This window comes from Varroa destructor, unplaced genomic scaffold (genome assembly GCF_002443255.2).
Source record: "Varroa destructor unplaced genomic scaffold, Vdes_3.0 BEIS01000004.1, whole genome shotgun sequence".
Classification (NCBI taxonomy): Eukaryota; Metazoa; Arthropoda; class Arachnida; order Mesostigmata; family Varroidae; genus Varroa; species Varroa destructor.
The window spans coordinates 19,594,726-19,614,562 of record NW_019211457.1 but is presented as its reverse complement, the minus strand read 5'-3'; the positions used below and the strand labels follow the sequence as shown (position 1 = coordinate 19,614,562).

The window sequence follows — 19,837 nt, the reverse complement described above, 5'->3', positions numbered from 1 at the left end:
TTCCATATTGTATACTAAAATACGAACTCGCACATACGGATAAGATGCAACAGTGTGCCTCCATTTTAATTAACTACGTTTTTGATACGAGGCGAGGCGTCTGATCAGTTTCTGATCTCCCTGCTATACAAGTACGATATCTGGTCCGGTGACAATATATTTAGCATGGCACCAAGCTCCGATTGAGTGATCAAACTGTGTCGGTCTCCCGATACCTATTCACTTGCAAGCTTGTGCGACGACAGGTAACGTGTGTCTAGTTGTTGTTGTTGGAAGATTATACTGTGATATCGTTAACGTTTACGTAATGGGATAGCTTTCTTGTTTAGATGAAGGCCAAATGTCGCAGGCGCGACTGCAGCATAGGACTCGCGCGTACAGGACCCGATCACGTAAAGCAAAACAAAACGCGACACTATCCACTGTCGCTACCACAAATGCTTGTCGCTCTTATTGGCGTTTGTATAAACATGAGCTTTACAATTCGCCGCTTGGAAGTGCTACCGCTACTGGCGTTGCTCCATTGGCTATAGAATAATGCATCTGAACGACCTTGGATTTTAGGCGACCAAATACAACTTAGTCAAGGTATGTACAGCCAATAAATCGGCCAACTTTCGCTTCTGTCGCTGTGATTTCGTTTGATTTGATCTGAAAGGAGTGCCCGATTTCGAGAAAGGGAAACTGATATCCTAATTCGAGCGAAAGTAAGTTAAAGTCAAAGCGAAATCGCATGGTTTTTTCGTCTTCTACCCGTCTGACAAGTTCTGGTGGGCATAAGAGGTCTGTAAGCTATTAACTCTTTGTGCTTATAATATGAGGGTGTATGCGAAACAGGTGGAACGCAACACTTAAGTCTATCCAATAATCGATTATTATTTATTTACTTATTATTATTATTATTATTGTCGTATAGATTGTTTCTGTACGACTCAGTTATATAATACTATCGCACTTTAATAGTACGCATTTAAAGTAAAGTGCCAACGCCCCATGCGCTATAAATATACGAACGTCGTTTCAGTTGCTACACAATTGACGTTGATTCAGTAGCTTTTGCCCACTGGCGTGCACCAGTACGTAGAGGTAGCCAGCTATTATTAAAATGAGAACATACAAGCAAAACACACGCTACTGCGAAATGAAATAGCATATTAACATAGTAATAACAATGCTATTTGCCCAAAAAGCAAAGACCACTTCGTATAGTGCCGGCAAATTGCGATCTTCTTAATCCGATTTTTATAGAATATTGTTCATACATTTCCATCATCCATTCGTTTCACGCTTTATTAAATTTTAGCTTAGTGGTAAAAGCAAAAACCTGTGTGGATAACTGCATACCCATTAGCAATAATGCGGCAGGAATAACTGACCTTTAAGCCGACACTGTGCCGCCAAAAGCATGGCAATATCGCGATAGATTAGGCTGAACGGCCGACTAAATTCTTATTGTTTCTGTCGTTTTTGTTAGCGTCGGGCCACACTGAGAACACGAATGGTAATAACGCAACCGAGTAGCAGAGGCCAAGCCTTAAACAACAAACACTTTATATCCTTTTTACTTATACTTAGCTCTTTTGGTTATGTCAGGTTAGAAGAACTAGTGAATTCCAAGAACTCGCTGGCCTGGAACTTCTTAATGAAGCACGGTTGTTTCGTTGCTCTCGTTCAGCTCATGACGCAGCTTTTATGTAGGCGTGCCTATTCCCCTTCGAACAGACATGTTGAATGGCTTTCACTAATCCAAGCAGTATTGCAATTTGGTGCCAAAGGGACCACGAAGTACGTCTCGTACATGCAAATTCTTCTGGACCGTATTGTGACGGGCTTTCGGACAGCATTTAATTGTATCTGGAGCACTTATTGTGTTTAAGTAAACAAGTCCAGAGCTGTACGTTGCGAGGTAATTACGGAGAGAATCCGATGACAAGTTTGTGGTCCAGCGTGATCTGGATGGCTAACCGGCGTATCTTCGGATGCACTACCATAAACATGCGGCCACCGCTGATTCAAATTTTCGCGTTCACGAATGCTCATTGTAGCATATGGGGATCGTGCGGTTTCACAGATCGGTTGGAAAAGTGGAAAATTCAACGATACCCGCCCTGGACCGACTTTCTTGTCCCTAATGCCGTACCGAAAACGTGATTCCGAGGACTTATCCAAATAGTATGAATAATCAATGACGTCAAGGAAGCAAGCTTGAAACAGCCTAGAAGGTGGCTCCTAGCACATATCGCAGCTTCCAGGAAAAAGCTACAAAATTTTCTAGGAGAAACAATATCATAAAAGACAAATCTATACATTGCATTACCTAGAATAACCGATGCTGTTCTCGCTGCTGAAAACAACTTTACTATAGCCATTTTTTTTATTTTGTAATTGGACTGTAATTAGTCATTGTTTGCTTTGAAACATGTGCATACCGTGTCGGCAAACCTACAGAATGCGTTCAGCTATTTTCTGACGTTTCAATTTAGCCATCCTGTTAGCTGCTCCTACCGATAGCTGTTGACCTTTATCCACGAGCTTCGCCAAAAGTAACCTTCTCTTATTCACACACACGTGAATGAAAAATCATAGACTCAATTCTGCCATGGCTGCTTTGAGGGTTCAACTTCTCGGTCGCCAGATACAAAGCATATAAGATTTTGATTACTTACTATTACGAACTTTCAAAAACAATTACGTTTATTCGGGGCAGCAGTGATACGATCATGATAAAGTCATTCCACCGAACAGTAGCAATGAATTGCTTAATGATCGCGGCCCGACCTTTGATGGTAACATATGTATTGTTGGCGAATGTTTTCAAGTAGACAGATGAACGCTTACTAATAATATATGGACAAATGAGGCAAATCTAGTAGATAGACAGTCCACTAATAAAGCTTTGTTATTAACGACTTAATCTATTAACTGTAGACCTGAACGCAACGTTCGAAATATCCCAGCAACCATATAGAAATATCTCGTGCAGACCGTGAGTGGACGTCTTTTGTTTTTCTTGTAGAATGAGCTCGAGGTTAACGGGCGTACGCTTAGAGATTTGCTCACTGACCTTGATCAGTGTGTGCTCACCGCTGCCCAACGGTGGCGACGCCCAAAACTTTAGAAGAAGAGAAAGACAACGAAAGACGACAAGACGAAGACCTGCGGCCAGTCACATCCAGGATATCGCTGCCGAACGAACACGCGTGCCGAAGTTAACGTCAAAAACTGTTTCCCTATAAGCGCATCCAGTACGCGATTTAATGAGGATTTGTACCGCGAACTAGACGCACACAATTCGTTCTGTATTCCGTACACTCACTGATATCTCGGTGCATCGTTCGAAATCAAGTTTAACGTAGTTAAGATCACGCGGCGGAGCAACGACCAGCTATAGGTTAATTGCAATGGATATATGCAATAACCTCAACACTTCAGACAATGTCTGCCCATATTTTCAGTCATGTTAGTGCGTACAGCCCAGCGCACCTCGATCACGTAGTACGTCAACTGAGCGGGTAAATATTTCTCTAACGCTACGCAAGCTAAGACGACTGTTCTGCCACTGCTGGTCCTGGCAGTATGGTAGCTACCGTGGGGGCGCCGGCGCCCTAACGATGATTCTGTGTAGAACGACGGAGCTCACCTTCCGTATTGTCGCTTGTATCTTTCGCTCGATCTGTCTTCATAAAGGGGTTTGTCGGAGAGATCCTTCGTAACGTTATGCTCCGTTGCTCGTAACTGTTGGCTGCTCTATTGAAATAACGGTTAAAAATACTGATGCTTATACGCGCTTACGCACGGCACTTGTTTATAATACGAACGTGCCATATTAAGGAAGGCACAGCCTGCCGCGTAATTTCTGGTATTCTTTATTTCTATATTGATAGCTCATCGCGAGAGTGCTTTCCGGAAGAGCAGTATCTGTCATCGGCTGATGCATCGCGCTGGCGGATGAGATACTTGTCTGCGGACGAGAAATATTCTTAAGAGTCCTTGCAGATCTTTTTGAAATTGTTGAAGCTCACTTCGTGGCTGGGATCAATGCTACAAGTGATTGCAATACGGCCGTCGCCGATCTGTAGTAGTGGCGCCATTTCTTTCGACACTCTGTGCGCCTCGTTTTTTCGAGTAAGCAGCTTAGGAAATCTACGTTATGGGACGGCATTGCAGTCACCAAATCGCAGTTGCTAGTTTATACTTAAATGATGCCGCTCCTAGAAACGTTTTCATGGGACTAAATATAGCTTGCGTCTCCAACGCCCAGAAGGTATGATTGGGCACTGCCAAACAGGACGGCAAAAACTTTCGAACTGCGTTAGATAATAATTACACATCTCGTCTTACAGTCACCCGTTAGTGCGCTTATCTCATTGATTAGATGTCAATCACATTTGAATGCTACTTGGCCACGTTTTGGGCAATTGATCATAGGACGCTTCAAGCCGGGCCCAAAAATATAAGTTAAGTGTAGCATCTTAGTCACTGCTTGAAATCATGTTGTAACAAGGTGATGATTTCTTATCGTCAAGGTAAAATACTCACTTGTTCCGATCAGTAACTAAGCCTGGGCCATTAGAGTAACTGCTATTGAACTCATTTAAATATATTTAGCTTTTGCGACAGCACGACTCGTAGCTTCACCGATGTTGAGTCAGCAAAAAATAAATGGCAATCTTCACGAAGTGCTTAAATGAAGCTTGCCTCATCCTATAAGCTATCTACATGAAGAGCCTTAGAAACCGGTGTCTTCGTCATTAAATCAACAAAATACTTTTGATTCATATTAAGGTCGTATGTGTAAAAAAATATCGTAACGAGTCGAGTCTTATTTAAACGAAGCGGCAATTATATAATCTTATAAACACATTTGCGGAAACCAAGCGGCAAAAATATGAAAGGACTCGAATAGAAGATGATGTCAAGGTTTCCGTCAACATAGCTATTCTCCAAAATGAAATGAGTACGCTTACACATTATGCGTTTATCGTTGCTTTGCGACTAACACGCAATACAAAAACAAGCTCTCAGTTGTGTCATCGACTATGTCGTATTGACAAAAATGATTTTGTTTACCTCATTAACCGCTGAGAAGATCGGGGCAATGAACAACAAAAAACAACGTACTTCTATTCACATAGGCTGAATAGGCAAATATTGGCTATTCTTTGCACAGCCCTAATGCGCCTATAATTATATTTTAATCATTTATGTTAGTCAAGTTTTTCAATATTACTCAGGAGTATGAATCACGAGCTATGAGGCGCTCACATCAGTCCGCCAAAAAGTTTCCCAAGCTAGAAGCTTTTGGTCGATACGACATACTTCACCTGTCACCTCTATTGCGACAGTGACGAAATTTCACTAAAAAAATTGACCTTTAATTATATGCTTAATCGCTATCCCGTCATATGGCCCTTTTCGGTGAAACGTTGAAAATCCTTTGTACCAAGACCTTCTTGAGGCCCCAATGCCCGCGGCAACTGTAATCCAATTCACGCAAGTTGAACGTAAACGTGAAATACTAAAAGATCAAATAAATTAACCAGTCTCATTGGGAAATCGATACGTAACTTCACGTTTATGAGTCTACCAACCCACTTCCTTCGCGAAAATAATTCGAGGCCATAATCGAGAGCAAGTGAACGCGGCTTTCTAAGAAAACATGATTTAAACTAACCCACTATTGTGAAAGATCGGACATAAACGTATGAACATATTACTGTATGTATCATGCATAAACAAACGATCAAAAACAGGACCTTGACAACAGTACACTTATGCATGTGCTGTTCCAAAATAAATACGCCATCCTGTTTTTTTTTTTTAAAATACTTTAGCCATTCTTCTATTCCCTCATGTTGCCGTACTTTTTATTTGTATGTTCGAAGGTCTCGATTAAAATGCGTGTCATGATTTGTGTCTTGCTACCCCCTTCGACACAGAGACCTGCTTATTAATATTATCAATTATAGGGTGGGATGGTGATTAAGACGATCCTGATAATTATACGATTTGTTTTGTCGTCGACAGTCGGAGGTGCTGCTGATGCCAAAGTACTAGTTCTTGTGGCTCTTCCCGTGATATTAGCTGGCTATATCACGGGGACGTTGATCGTCATTCATCTTTTACCATTAAACTGAATCAGCAAACATTCGACATAGGTGAAGTACGCGGGCAACTAACATCAATGACTTCACTGTTGACACGCCGCGACCTCTGCTGCCTTCGCAGTCGCCACAACTGTCCCTAGTTCTTGCACCTCGAATCGAGCGAAGCCCTATGGCTCCAGAGCTACCGCATGCTGCCTTATCTGTCTATCCATTTGTCGTTTATCTGCCGGTTCATTTGACCGCACTGTGTATTTTGTCGCGTGTTCTCTGAAATAGTCACTCCACGACTAGTCTGTACGTCGCGCGCATTTATGCACCACTTCTTTCTTTAACAGTAACTTGCTCCGCAACTTCTCGTTCTGTGGTATTGCCACCGCAGATGCTGCTGCAGATAATCCTGATGCTGTTGGTAATCTTCGGTTTTTCTTAACGTAGTCGAAGCCGGCTTCGACTGTTGTTGTTGTCGTTGTTCCCGTTGTCGGGGTAAGGGGAGGGGGGAGGGGCTCAATTTATTCTCATTCGCTTTCATTCGTTCGTCGCGTTTCGTCCATGTCGTCTTCGCCTGTATACAACGCGTCATTCAGGGTCATCACGCAGCCACAGAGCCAAACGCCGCCGCTAAATACGAAAGCTAGCGCCACGATACGACTACTAAATGCCCTACCTCCCCGTTAGCCGTTTCGCCACCAGCCACTGCAATGGAAGCAGAAGGCGTTCGAACGCCGGCCGAAACGATGCACCTCATCAAATCTGAGCACCCAGCTCCTCTCCCTATTCAATACCCAACCAAAAGAGATATGTGTACCACGCGACTGGACATCTCCTCGTTGTATTAACATTATTGTTATGATTACACAACAAGGGAGAAAAAGATCTTGTGTGACCACAGTCAGGAGTCGCCTTAAATACGGTAACGCAAAACAGACGGTAGACCTATGTGCCAGTAGATACAAAAGACCTGAATGCAGTAATGAATATATATGGCAAAATTGAAAGTAAATACAATTTTATTACATAGTACACCTAGTGAATGAACGGTCAACCTGCATCCTTGTTTTTTCCAAGTACCAAGCCTATCTACACATTTTACGTTAATAGCTTACATCACAGTCAGCACAAATATTTTCATTAATAACAATAATGATGGTAGTATTTACAAACCTACTTATCAGTAATCAGAGTATTGATAAATTTGACTCTATTTAGGCTGAGTTGTAACATCAATCATGATAAGTCACTCAAAATGAGACCATGGGGGACGAGAATCATAAACACAGTTGTTGCCAAAACCTCCCCTACCTATACGTCTATAATATTTTAATAATCTTCAAGAAACAGATAACTAAATATAATAATATTTTTGTTTTATACTGTTTTAAAGTGTGACGAAAATGCTGCTTCATTTCCAGAAGCAAGGCTCTTTGTCCGAAAACAACTTATCCCATTCCGACCCTATCATTTACTTACCCTCTTATTCCTCTATTTTCTAGGCTGTTTTTTTTTTACAATACGCAGCAGTGTTAGGTGCTAAATCCTACAAGATTATATAAATTATTATAATAGTAATAATATGATGCCTCTGTAGCAAATCAGGATATTTAGCATTTCTTTCTGGTTTAGTGTACCATGCATAAACTTTTTACGACCTTATCGGGACTGATATAAGTTTTGTAACCTTCTCTATGTCGTGCCTTCGTTAATTTCGTTTGAAATGAACGTATTGTCAATGGGCTACATAAGCTTACCACCGTCTTCCCACCAACTTCTAAACCATTGAATGAACAACCGCCAAAACATGAAAGCCCCAACTTTGAACTAAATAATCTATTTCCGCTAATCTATATAAGGAAGGAATAAGAAAATTTTTTTGAGAAGCCTTTGATTCAGCTTCAATGAATATATATATATATATATCCTAAACGATGCCTCTCAGCCAACCGTATCTGGTTCTTTTCAATGTATGCAGACATCTTTAGCAATACCGTTATGTATATTTTCTCTTATTGCATCATGGGCTGTCTTACATAGGACCTATGCCCGACTTATATACATTGCAAAGGAACTAACTAAGCTCCTTCGTTGCAAAATTCTCTTCACAACTCACGGATTCCAGCAGAACTCCTTTAATTTTTTTTTAACAATTTTACTAATATTCGTAAATTGCGCTAGGTAAATCTACAAAATTTACAAAAAATATCAATAAGCAGCAATCTGCAGACAAGTACAAAAAGGTATATGTACATATATAGTCTTGTTGCTGTTCCAGTAGTATCTTAAAATCTGGCCTCAATACCCATTTATACCGAAGTTACAGTTTATAATTGCATAATTTATCTGTTCAATCTATCTATGGTGTTGTATAGCATTATTACATCATGTTCAACATAATATTGCTCGATGGTAAAATTCAGTCTCATATCTGACATTATGCGTTACCCGGTCAGGACGACAGCTTTATAACACATTGTTTATACGAGGAAAGCATATACTATATAAGATGAATAGCATGTCTAATATTTTCGATGAAAAACTAAATTACGGGCCCGTTAGAGGGCTTACAAAAATTTCGTCCCGTAAATGTGATCGGGTGACAGCTAAAACTGCGTCAGTACGGAGTAACAGCATCGGGGGTTTCAGTTACATTTCCATAATGTTAATCGGATTCGATGGACAGCAGGGTACACGCTTTATGACAACGGCTCGTACCCCATCACACACGCCGTAGACACAAATCAATGTAGCACATAAGATCTTCGTACTTAGGCCATCTAGTCACCGTACATACTCATGGCATATTTAGTAGTTCTGGTGTATATTTAAGATGAAGCAACCTTAAATCAAAGATAGGCGCGCTATTTGTACGAGTTTTGTTGCTTTGCATCGAAAGGATCTTTTAATATCTGTCAAAAAGAGATATGTGTTTTCGTGCCTGTGTTTACGCCACTTTGCGCTGTCAGGGAAATAGTATGTTTATGTAACTGTAATCATCGCCGGTGTTGTGGCATGACGGCTCTGGCCAATCTGACCGTTGCCATTGTATTTGTACTGGATTTTATATACCAAAAAATGAAATGGTCTATATTTTTGCTTGAGTTAATAAAATTATAACTGATTATTTGTTTATTGTCCCGGGATAATGGCGACGTAACCGTTCTACTATACGTATATATATTAGAGAAGTTTGCTATCTTACTTGAATTCCTACTTGAATTGCAATCAAAATAACGCAGAAACAGTAAAGAGAGGTGTTGTATATATATTATGATTGCATTGAAAAGATATCATACTCTGCCTACATAACTAAAATGTCATTATTTTAGATTATAGTTCATCATTTTAAGCGTTGTCGTTGTGTCAGCTAGCCTACTGCGAGGACGCCCTTTTAATTTCACCGTTCTGTTTGCCTTCTTCTTATTTGGTCCTTAAATCGAATTGAAAGCCATCTTGTTCTAGCAAGTTCTCACCTTTCCTCATGCTATTCACAATTCATCGGACGCATATGCAGTTAAGTGTGGAGTAACACTGATGGAGCCAACAATTACGTATCTCAGAGTGTAATTAAACGCATACTCATTTACACAGAGTCGATAAAATGATAGCTCGGTTAAGGTATCTGCCCAGCCGATTAACTCTGGAGAATTGTTTCAAAAAAATTGTAAAAAATCTTTGTATGGCCACGTACTTTTATTTCCACAACAAACAGAACATACATAACATCGGTGAGACAGAAGTGGAATAGTCAGTATATCCTCGAAGCCGATACCTGTATTAGGTTCTTGATGTCAGAAGTTCTTGATTTCATCTTATCAGATATGTATAACAATATAGAAGGTGGTGTATGGGGTAGGGTAAACAGCTTCCTAGAAAACTAGCAAATATTTTAGAACATTCTCCTCAGTCAAACATTTTCTAGTTATTCGAACAAGTTCCCGCGTAACAATGAAGCTTTGCCGCTTCTAATCTCGTATAGGTTTGTAGAGCCTACTACAATACTGCGCATGAGTTTTATGAATCTGCTCATCCGATGGTGAGTGAAGTCAAGACTTATGGACCAATACGACATATTTATTGAGGCCTTCATTTGAAAGCAAAAAGGGTAAGATGGCTATTATTTGTGCGTGTTCTACTGTCATAGTTGTTCATGGTAGGAATTCATTTTTCTTCTGTTATCACTGTTTTCGACTGCCTGATCGCGTTTTGGTGAAAAAAATTGTCACTATGAGCATCCATGCAAACAAACAAACCATGTATATAGTTCAGGCTACCTAGCGAAAACATAGCTTCACTGAAGGAGACAAATGATCGTAGGGATAACTTTGCAGGGCAATATTCATACTTGTAGAAAAATTTGTTAATCTCTTCGAATGAGCAGCTTTTTTTTTGCAACGACAAAAATAACGTCAGTCAAATCTGTGACCAGATATAAATAACATGACGGGGAAGAAGAGGGGCGGGGGAGGTAAGTCCAGCAGGCCTAGTGGATTCGGACTGGGTTTTTATTGAGGCAGAGCCCAAGGTTATCGAATGCATTTTTTTGTCGAAGCAGCATCACCTGATCTGATTTCTTGCATCGTCGTGATCGATCACCTAGGCTGAGTAATTTTTTCTTTATCGATCTATTATAGTCTGCTGCTACACCCTGGAAGAGCATCGCGAGACGGCTGGGCAAAGAACAACATACGACCGTAGTGTAAACACGTGAGAATATTTTAATTCGTCATTGATTTAGTTCGTTTTTTTGCGGATGATCACACCAAAAGAGTGTTCTAAGTACATTTACATAATTAATCTATACCGATCAACAGTTATGTATATGTTTGGAAGAGCATATGAATTTCTTAATTAACTATTTGCTAGACGCCTACGCTCACAAAAAACAAACTTTGCAATTCAAAAAAAAAGTAGGTGCTTTCTAAGCTTGTTTGTTATAGCTATCTGCCTATAATTGTCAGTATAGAATTTAAGAGACAGTTGAGATCATGAGCTTACACACACTCGACGACAGCTCGAAAGCCTAAAAAGATTACCTAGGCATATTGATTTGTGCGTACGATACTAATTTGCAACCTTGATCTTCTATACTACCTTAGGGGTTATAATGTTTTCATTAAGGCAGATGAATTCTAATCTTAAAAGCGTGCCAATCGACTATTTTATACTTCCTTTACACGAGTAGCGAATATCATGTCCTTCGTGTTCTATACCAGGACGTTAAGACGGGAATTTTCAAAGCGGGTTGTTGCTAGAAATTGTCACTTGGCCCCCTAGTAGCCGCACTATAAGAAGCAACTCATTAAGATCATAGAGCTTTTTCTGCTCATAATGTTGGCCACGTAGTGCGATCGAAGCGACGGAGCACTATATTTAGTAGCTTTATGCCCTCTTCACGGTCTCTGCTGCTGAAAACCGATTGCCGTGCCCAAATGAGCTACAAAAATAGACTCATATATATATAATCGGCAGGTAACGACGCGTGTCGTTTCAAAACTTTTGCTAAGTGTAATACTTTCATAGAATCGATTGATTGATTGATTAATAAAACTTATCACTGATGTACCATTCATTCTACGTTACTACTACTTTTATAACACCTAAGAGATTTTAGTATCGATGCCGCTGTTGAAACCTATTCCCATGTTACGCCGTCCTCTAGCATATTACGTCTACAAAAGCAAACGGCACCTGCACTCATCCAACTGAACTATATTAACCGATATTAAAATTATCAATAACTTCCTACATGTCAACGCGTCCGATGGCTAGCAAATATTTCCATCCGATCAAACCAAGTTCGAGAAGAATAGACAGTTTACTTTAAATCCATCTTATCTAAATTTACATTCAATGATCTTTACCTAAACAGATAAAGAACACATTTTATCGAACGCATCCCCATACCGCCTGTCCTTACAACCCAATATAGGGGCTTACCGATGAATATGACGAGAAGCAATGTCTCAAGAGCCCACATGCTTCCTCCGCGTGTGTTTTTACTAAACTCGATGGCGAAGTCAAACGCGAGTTAGTTATGTGATTAAGCACCGTACGCACGTAACTCTTAATAGTCGAACTCCACCTATTGCCAAATGTCCTAAATTATTTGTTCGCTTCCTAGGTAGACACCTCACCAGTCCTCTGTGTCGTCCATAAATAAAACTATTCCCAGAAGATTTCGGAAATGCAGGTTTTACACCGTGACATCGATCAGTCGGTTCAGGAAAACTGACGAGATCCACTGCTAATCGATGTGGCTTGATTGCCGTCTGATTTCTGATGTAGTAACAACTTCGCCCTCTGGCCTGTTTGGCTCTGATCACTTGGGGCACAGGATGGTTTGCGCTAGGGGATACGTGATGAAAGGCCCTATGAGCAGTAGCTTAAACACCGCTCTACGGCGGGGTAAGGGAGGGATCAAAAGACGGTAAGTGGCAAGCCGTGGCTATAGAAGGCAAGGGAGAGTCAGTCGGCCAAACATGCAGGCACGACCGTTAGCTGCTGGCAAGCAACAACGGACTTTTGTGACACACCTCATTACTGCAATCGTGGTAAAAATGGCAAAGACATACTCAGACGCCCAGGTGCAATTCGACCATGTTAACCCGATTAACGGGCACTCATCGAAGTCACTAATTTATTAAGCTAACATACTTATTAAACCTAACAAATGTTTCCAATAATACAAAATGATCTACTATCTGATAATATGAGTTGAGGACCTTAAGCTGTCAATTTCTAGTCACGAGTATATATATATATATATATATATATATATATATATATATATATATATGCTAATCAAAGGTTTAGGAAAAAAACTCCATATTTTCCATATATTGCCTTTTCGATCTTTGAACACGCAGTGCATTATACGATATTTTAGCTACGCAACATATATAAGATCGAGAAATATCTAATGCAACACTTTTTGGTAACCAACTAAAAAGAGATCCTGTATGCTAGTAAAGAATGTCACTAAACATCAAAAAACAAAGAAAGAAACGCAATACACAGACACAGCTTAGAAGAAGCCTTTTTGTAATGGAAGCACGACAACAGCGAAGATTTTGTGGAACTCTTTCCGAATATGTCGTAAAACCGGAGCTTTTGCAGAATCCTATTAGGCAAGGTGAAAAAGGACTGATTTGTTTCGGCTTACGCTGATTAGAAGGAAGAACATTAGCGCTAGGACAGTTCGAGTTGGGTTGAGCTAAACATTAAAAAATCGCAAGCGCACGAATTTTACTATACGGCCAGAATAAGTTTAGAATTGTATCATACGTTTGTCTTCGTTCTTTGCGCACCGGTCTCTCTGCGTCTTAATGAATATTGCCAATATATGCAAAACAATTATTCTAATATATATATATATATATATATAGCGAGATATGAAGGTGATCACGTAATGAATTTAATCATAGCATGCTTGTTCTTTACCCTGTACTTTGAGATTTACTTAAGTTGTATCTTAGGCAATTTGCTTTGTGGGTTCTACTTTGACAGAGATATCGAAAAAGATCGTTGAAAAGCAGAATGTTGTCCTCTCGCAGACAAAACACTTGCCTCGCTCGTTATTACTGTTCTACATGGACAGATCTCGCAGCCTCTCAGTTACTAATAGGAAAACAACTTAGTCGAAAGATAAAAATAACCATTAAGATAAGAGTAGTAAACAACAAACACTGCCAGGACATGCGTTGGCTGTGAAGCTTGCCATTGTAACTTCTGCATGAACTCTGTGCACGCTTAGTCGATCAGAATTCACGCACACGCTCAGGAAGCACATACGCACACCCAGACACGAAATATCGACACTGTAGACAATCCGAGACTTACAAAGAACAGTAAGGATAATGTTAAAACTGAAATAACTCAAAGGCGTAGGATCGGAGCGCAAGTGTTACTTCAGTATTGAGGTACCGTTCATTGTATACTATTTTACAGTCGAATAAGCTTTTAGGCGTGATATCATCGAATCTGGTTCTGATACAGGTTCTTAATCTAGTCTCTTTCCTAATCGTTTATACATCTGCTTACTTTTCCCTATCTCGTAGAAGCAAACAATTTCAGCTGCCAGTTGGGACTGACCTCTGCCTCTGCGTGATTGGAAGAACATAATAAACAATGTCAATAATTAACTTTCTAGATCTTCAACAATATGTTGATAATTTCGATAAGGGCTGGCAATATTAAATGATGAAGGTACACTAGAATCCTAGCCGCTTTCTAAACTATTCGTTATACTGTTGTCGAGTAATTTATGCCTTGTCCTTTTTGTTGATCTGTTGCCATTGCATCAGATCGATGATATAGCGGGTGATATTGGTCCATCATTGTCGACTGATACGGTTATAGCTTGATTTTCTCAATACTACCCGAATCTCTGTTTCAACTATGTCACAATTGAACGATTGATTAATCTCATGAATCGGTTCATATCTACGGACATAGCTTGTATGTCCTGTTCGTGCTGACATTCACATAGGGACTTAAAGAATCTAGAATTATATCTCTTGTTTTTTTTGCAATAAAATAAGCTCGCACTGCTCATAAATATTCATCTGGCAGGCCTCTCTATAATAAATGCATCTACTACTCACAATTTAAATGTAAGCAAAGCTTGAGGAACTCAAGGTATATTTAGATCTGTTATGATAAGATACGACAAATAAAGGTAAGTTTTCAAAATAGAAGAAAGATTCGTACATAAAAGCCACAAACACAACGCAATAAAGTAAGCTAAATCTAAAACGCGTTGGGATCTTATATGCAGACAATGTGATACAGAAAAAAAAAAGCTCAGCGGTAACGAAATCGATTGGTCTACTCTATTTTGTTCATGTATTTGTCTATTATCAGTAAAAAAAAAGTTAATTTTTTTTAATAATAAGGCAATTAAAATTAACTTTTAAAAGAGAAGTACTTATTTATTAATCAATATCCTTGCAAAACAACTGCCACGCGATGTAAATTATCACTTTTCTTTTTTTTTTTTTTTTTTTTTATTATTAACATAAGCAGTAACGTACGGCTGTCAATCTACTATCTTCGTTACTGATTCTGAACGGATGATAGTAATATGCAATTGTATTCCATACTAAGCGATTGAAAGCGCAGAGGCTAACGGCCACACTTTTTGCCATTTGACAGTTACATACATCTTGTCTCGTCTTCTGCAAAGGTAATTTATCGAATGGCGGTAATTTATGAACTGTGAAATTCTCTCAAAAAAAGTTTATGGTCGTCTGCAAATGGTCCTTCCACATCTCATCGAGTTAAGAAAAATATTGCGTCTTAATATTGGGAAACGTTTGGTTCCTATACGTACGACTGTATTCATTTTATCAGTAACTATTACTACTGGCCGATATCTACTACGAATGTTCCCTTGGACTTTTTGACTTATTTGATCTTCCTTGCCTGATACTGATACTGCGCTACGTCCCAGTTTAAAATTAAGCGTCGGTTCTATCGAGGCGGCATTTAACCCGGAAGCTTAAGAGGTTCCACATATTTACGTTTAACGAGAACAAAAAATAATGTTAACGAAGCCGTATAAAATGAAACGGAATATTGTAATTGTTGTACACTTTATTAAATAATATGTAAGGTGCTATTTCATTGGCACATAGATTAGTACTCAACCGGCAAAGATGGTGTTCTGCTAACTGGGTAAGAAGCGGCTCCCAACTTACCTAGTCCTCAGATTGCGTGATCTCGTCTAATTTACAGCCTACCGGGTCTGCCTGCCAGTCCTTATCGGATCTGAGCCCTGGTCAGTTTGGCATCTTAGTTTGAACCGCTTTCTTGTGACCTTCACGTAGAAGTCCTCGTCTCTGGAAATTTTGGCAACACTCGCGTTCGTTGGTGCATCATCGACATTTCCTTCAGCAACCAAATTAGACGGCCGCATCTCGAAACTCAGGTGATGACTGACGCTAAAGCTTTACACAACATTTACCTGAAGGGCTTTGATAGTATTTTGGCTACTGGATCTAACCCTGCGCACTCTGCCGATCGGATTTAAAACAGGTTAAGGTGTTATGTTTGCTAGTTCGCTGCTTTGAGTGGCGTAACATTCGTTCAATGGTTAACCACAGTAACGCAGGTGCTTCTGGGCTATTGGAAGGCTAAAGTATGTTGCAGACAGTTTTTGTAATTACTAAAAAATGCCTACGGAAAAACATTATAATAATCAGTTTATCCTATACTAAACTAGGGGAACTGTTGATCGTCCTTACCGCTTACCGCTGAAGCTAGTATTCGCAACTAAACGTGTATCGTCGTATCACATTTAGAGTAAGATATGCATTCTCTCTGCAAAACGTAACTTGTTTCGTCTAGATGTGTGCTCGTGTGGAACCTGAGGCAGGTGACCAAGATACGGTGCGAAAAAAAGAGTGCCTTAGACACGTCTGGATGATGACGCCAGAGTCTGTACAGCGTCTGCTCACAAAGACGTACGACCCTCAGAGCCAACGGTATGTTCGATGCGGCCTGCACTTAGAGTCCTACAAATTCACTCAGTTTAAGTAATCATTTTATTGGTTGTTGATAGTGCGGCGGCTTTCGAAAAATGCAGTCCATAATACGATCAGCTTCCGAGGCAAATGTCAAGGAAGGCACTAGTTAAAACGTCATTGGCTGGAAGCGCATGAAACCATAACCTTTGCGCGTACTACAAGGATGAACAGATTTATTTATTTTTTTTTTTTGTTACGTTTTTTTTCAGAATTTGAAAAAAAATAGGCAGTTTTGGATTTATAGTTTTGACCATATTTAATTACCAGTGTAGAATGGGCTTCTAGCCTGAGGCATATTATGCGCCCGTTGCGACATGGCGTTTAAGACCTACCTAAAAATCGTATGTTACTAACAGTATAAATCATATGTCAACTTGTTATATATAAAGCAAAGCTACGCTACCTTTATTTCGGATCGAAATTTGAAATAGCAGATCACGAAATGTATTTTAATTTTTCTCTGTTCATCTCTAAGAAGAGATATTATTTTTGTTTCTGATTTTGGCTGTTATGATCAACTTGCTCTTTTTATTTACTTCTTTACTACTTTACAACTTGCTATTAAGGCAAATTCATGAAGTCCATCAAAGTCACCGCAGCAGTATACCGATCATAAACGTTATATTATGATAAAACTTTCGAGCTAGTCAGGAGATTGAAATCAATTTAAAATGTTTCATTATTAATAATATGGTATAATAATTCCGTTTTGTTAAAAACCGCTGTTGCTATGAAAAACGGTAATTTAGGTTTAAGTAGTTTATTTGTATGACATATCGCCAGTTGTGTTGCTTATATACTTGTGTACCGATCTCATAATGCATAAACAGTGCATCACTATGCATCGTTGGTTGCGACGCAAAGATCTCAGTCACGATAGTTTCTACAGGTGCGGAAAGCAATTTTTTTTTTTTTTTATACGACTTGAGTTTCGTATAGTAAATGAATACATACTAAAAATCGTTTTATTTTTGATATGGTTGTTCTCATCTTAAGCTGCAGAAGATGACGTTCTTTAATCGTGTTTTATCAAACTAAATGCGAAACCGCCTTCTGTTCGATTTTCTCGTACGTTAATTGCTGTAAGATCGTCCAACGGATATGAGCTGTGCTCTGAAACATACTCGAAACAAAAAAGTGCCATCGTGTAATGTTTGTTAATTCAACGCTTTTACATCTACGCCCCTCAGCTTTTGCAAATCATCGCCTCAGATTGCTACCATAAAGCTACTAGCTGACACCAGCAGTTTTGAATGGCCATTTATAACCGGTATCGTGACGTCTACATCCGCAGCTGTTGTTGTTCGTGCCTATGCGCGAATCCTGTCTCTTTGCCGTCCTGACCATAGGCTCTAATACTCTTTCAGCTAGGACACCCCGGTACAAGGTCGCCTTCAGTTGCTATAGCAGACGTTTTGCTGACTGTGAATGTACATACATATGTAAGAACGCCGCAAAGGAAGGCATGCATTAGTCTGAAGTTCCACGTCTGCCTGCTCCAGATTTTGTTGTTAAAACGCGGATGGCTCGTTCAAAAGCGACCCATTTTTTATGGGCGTTGCCTCTTCCTGTACTGTCATGTCGCATCTCGGCTGTAGTTCGTGTTTCCAAGTGATATACGTAGAGAAGTCGCAACGGATTCGTACCTCGATGCTTGTGCTCACACTTGTGCCACATATAATAATGGGTTTCAGATCTCGAAGTACGTTGTATAGAGCTTGAAAAATTCGCCTATTGCTTAAAATGTGTTTGCAGCTAACTATGAGAATAGCCTGTTTTAGTTAGTTAGCTGTTCATATAGCTGCTTTAACTCTGTAATCTTGACAATTAGCTTGATTTCGGTTTACCCGTTTAGCTAACGGTACTTATTGAATATCGTCTCTTAGTAAACGGCTCTCATCAATTTTTAGCTACGTCTTCTGGCAGCTAGTTGTTGGGGTAGTGTATGCATATAATGCCTGGACCCCGCTACTGAGAGTCACTTTTTGGGAGGAGAACACGTGGAAGCTATTCAAAACTTTTGACATTGCGGCGGACATTGTGAATATCGTAGACGTCGTATGTTGTCGGCCTCGTGAACAATTTTACAAGGTAATTCCGGTTATTGTGCATTAAATTATATTACACACATGTATATCCTAGCTCAACTATGATCAGTGAAAAGTCGAGAGATTTTTTTATTAACAGCTTGTCACACTCGATGGTGTATCTCTCGCTGGCAGAGTAGCCACTTGGACAGGGATCGAATACTTCTTTAAGACGTCTTTGACCATTTGTAAATTATAGTAATGGTAACATACGTACAGTCTTTGAAAGCAGTAATGCATAATCTACGATTCCTGACACACGGTATCCATGTTTATATATATATATCTCTTTTTAGGCTTGTTATAGAGTGGTGCCAATAGCCCTTCTTGGCCTCCAATCGCTAATGAAATTCTAATATTGCTATATTTCAGTCAGGCTGCCCTGTCCGTTCGTTTCGTAAGACGTGGCTAAATTACCGTACGTCACCCAATTTTCGCAATGACATGCTATCACTTCTGCCTCTTGAGTATCCTTTCGCCGCACACTTCAGTCTAGCGCCACTTCTCAGGTTGAACCGCCTCCTTCGCATCGATAGCTACACGCTCATATTCAGAAAAATGGAAATGGCGTCAAGCGTTCGTATCAGCATGCAAATATGCGACACATATTATTAAAAACTTATTTAATAATGAGGGATAATTATGGTTTTTTTTGAGTTTTTTAAACTAAGGCCCATTCAGGGCTAAAATCTCTCAGCTGAAATTTGTTTGTAATGGTCTTAAATACATATGTCTATTGCGAGGGCAAGTCTACGGTAAAAAGTCTCATCGTATTGATTCTGGCCGATGACAGCGTAAAGGCAAAACGGGCAGAGGTTAAAAGCTTTAAAAATTTGTAAAAACAAATAAGTTTCGGCCGAAGCTCGAACCTGCGATATCATTGTAGATAGTAAGTCAAATGACCTACTGACGCCGCCAGCCATGTAGTTTTCAACGTAACTAAAAAACAATTCAAAAACGTTCGTGTTTACAGCAACAATTTGATTATTTGTTTATTTTCCTGCAGATGGCTTTTCTGTGGAGGCTGCTACGAATAGTATCCTATATGATGATGATAATTCACTTCAACGCGTGCGCCTATTTTGTAATTTCGCGTATTGAAGGTAAATGAAAGTTATATATA

The 19,837-nt window shown here is 39.6% G+C and overlaps 2 protein-coding genes across 12 annotated transcripts in view; one reads left to right on the top strand and one right to left on the bottom strand.

The window, feature by feature from the left end:
• Positions 1–12,377, bottom strand: part of LOC111249986 (uncharacterized) — a 38,875-nt gene extending 26,498 nt beyond the window's left edge. Inside the window, exon 1 of one of the 2 annotated variants that reach the window (XM_022804527.2) lies at positions 12,039–12,377. In XM_022804527.2, coding sequence (XP_022660262.1) covers positions 12,039–12,078 — 40 coding nt within the window. In that variant the 5' untranslated portion in view covers positions 12,079–12,377. Of the gene's footprint in view, positions 1–1,376; positions 1,423–12,038 lie in introns of those variants that run through there. The other variant, XM_022804528.2, reaches the window with a different exon arrangement.
• Positions 215–19,837, top strand: part of LOC111249985 (cyclic nucleotide-gated channel beta-3-like) — a 27,556-nt gene continuing 7,933 nt past the window's right edge. Inside the window, exons 1-7 of one of the 10 annotated variants that reach the window (XM_086987404.1) lie at positions 9,960–10,203; positions 10,733–10,805; positions 15,837–16,029; positions 16,449–16,585; positions 18,514–18,718; positions 19,087–19,290; positions 19,721–19,817. In XM_086987404.1, coding sequence (XP_086843530.1) covers positions 16,449–16,585; positions 18,514–18,718; positions 19,087–19,290; positions 19,721–19,817 — 643 coding nt within the window. In that variant the 5' untranslated portion in view covers positions 9,960–10,203; positions 10,733–10,805; positions 15,837–16,029. Of the gene's footprint in view, positions 589–9,959; positions 10,204–10,732; positions 10,806–12,434; positions 12,529–15,836; positions 16,030–16,448; positions 16,586–18,513; positions 18,719–19,086; positions 19,291–19,720; positions 19,818–19,837 lie in introns of those variants that run through there. The other 9 variants (XM_022804526.2, XM_086987403.1, XM_022804522.2 and 6 more) reach the window with 9 other exon arrangements.